The sequence below is a fragment of the Triticum aestivum genome, chromosome 3B, assembly GCF_018294505.1.
Source record: "Triticum aestivum cultivar Chinese Spring chromosome 3B, IWGSC CS RefSeq v2.1, whole genome shotgun sequence".
Classification (NCBI taxonomy): Eukaryota; Viridiplantae; Streptophyta; class Magnoliopsida; order Poales; family Poaceae; genus Triticum; species Triticum aestivum.
This window is the reverse complement of record NC_057801.1, coordinates 789,487,021-789,488,677: the sequence shown is the minus strand read 5'-3', so window position 1 is coordinate 789,488,677 and position 1,657 is coordinate 789,487,021. Positions and strand designations below refer to the sequence as shown.

Genomic DNA, 1,657 nt, shown 5'->3' with positions numbered 1-1,657 from the left:
TGCTGCTTAATTAATTGATGAGGCATTTGCCTCCGTTTCAGAAAAAAAAACTTCAAGGTTTATTTTGGACTTTTTCTGCCACCCGCTCTCCGACACCACCACCTCACCCCTGGCACGCCGGCCCGCTTCAGCGCCGCGACTACGGCGTCCATATATTTCCTAATTCACATCTAAATGTTTTTTAAGGATGTCACATCTAAACTCCCATAAATATATAATGCAGCAATAAAGAAAAAATATAGGACAAAAAAAATAGACCACAAACAGAGTGGACATCAGCTCAGATGTGACATAACTATGTCACATCTAGATGTGTCCTAAACAAACCCATATGGTATCCACGTTACGCTTCACTCCTGCACTATATGCAGCTTATTTAGGTTGACGATGCACGTGTGTACGTAGGTACGCACGCATACATGCACGACGCAGCCATACTACTGGAACCGGATGGGGTACGCCGGCGACTTGTCCGGGTTGAACAGCCCGAAGTGCTTCTCGATGAGCTCCCCGGTCTTGAAGTTCTCGTTGAACATGGCGAAGATGTACGTCTCCAGCAAGCCGGGCCTCTTTGGCGTGCCCCCGCCGACGTGGTCGATCAGCCCTTGGTTGTACGCCCTCGCGTTGTCCGCCGTCGCCGCGAACCCGCTCGCCGACGGCCACCCGCTCTCCGACACCACCACCCTCACCCCGGGCGCCCCGGCCCGCTCCAGCGCCGCCACCACGGCGTCCACCATGGCGTCAAACAGGCACGTGTAGGTCAGCCCGTTGTTCTGGTCACGCACCGTGGTGCCCGGCCGGAACGTCGCGTAGTTCAGCTGGATGTCCCGCGGGTTGTCCTTGTAGGCGAAGTAGGGGTACACGTTGGTGAGCAGCGGCGCGCCGGTGCTGGCCAGCAGCCGGGCCACGTCCGTCATGTAGGCCTGCGCGAACACGCCATTGGATGGTGGGAAGCTGTTGGTCACCGCGTCGAACCGGATCGAGGTGGACACCTTGATGGCGCCTAGGCCGGCGCCGGCAAGGGCCGAGATGAGGTTCCGCATGGCCGGGACGATGTTCCGCGTGTCGCCGCCCAGGACCTCGTTGCCGGCGGCGATGTACTTGATGTTCACGGCCGGGTAGTAGGGCCGCACGTTGTCCCGGACCCAGTTCGCCGCGTTGGAGGCGTTGGCGGCGAGGCTGGCGAGCACGTCGTTGCCGCCGACGTCAAGGATGAGGGCGATGCCGGAGCCGCGGAGCGCGGAGAGGGCCTTGGCGTCGGCGAAGTAGATGCGCATGCCGGTGAGGCCCTTGGACTTGTAGAGCTGCACCACGTCGTTCGCCGGCGGGAGGTTGTTGGCCACCACGCCGTAGCAGACGCCGATCGTCATGGCTAGCTGCGGGGTCAAACAATCGAGCTTAGATTTTTGGTTGATGACTTGATGCTTTGCTCTCTCTGCTGCGATAAGAAACGCGGGATTATTTATACAGGGAGAGACCAGAGATGCATCTCTGCATGTGATATGTTTGCATTATTAGATAGGGGCACTCCATCTTCCTAGTGAATTAGGTGTCATCTTAGCCTTAGCATTCCATGATCCCTAACGATGAGTCCATGATAGGGGCTGCTATCGTGCCAGATTTTCATTTATGTAGTTTATACACAAAATTGGAAACT

The 1,657-nt window shown here is 56.7% G+C and overlaps 1 protein-coding gene across 1 annotated transcript; it reads right to left on the bottom strand.

Moving 5' to 3' along the window:
• Positions 1-212: 212 nt before the first annotated feature.
• On the bottom strand, positions 213-1,422 carry LOC123066590 (glucan endo-1,3-beta-glucosidase GI-like). The gene has a single exon (XM_044489641.1). It carries the CDS (start codon positions 1,368-1,370, stop codon positions 438-440), a length of 933 nt encoding a protein of 310 aa, XP_044345576.1. The 5' UTR covers positions 1,371-1,422; the 3' UTR covers positions 213-437.
• Positions 1,423-1,657: the final 235 nt, after the last annotated feature.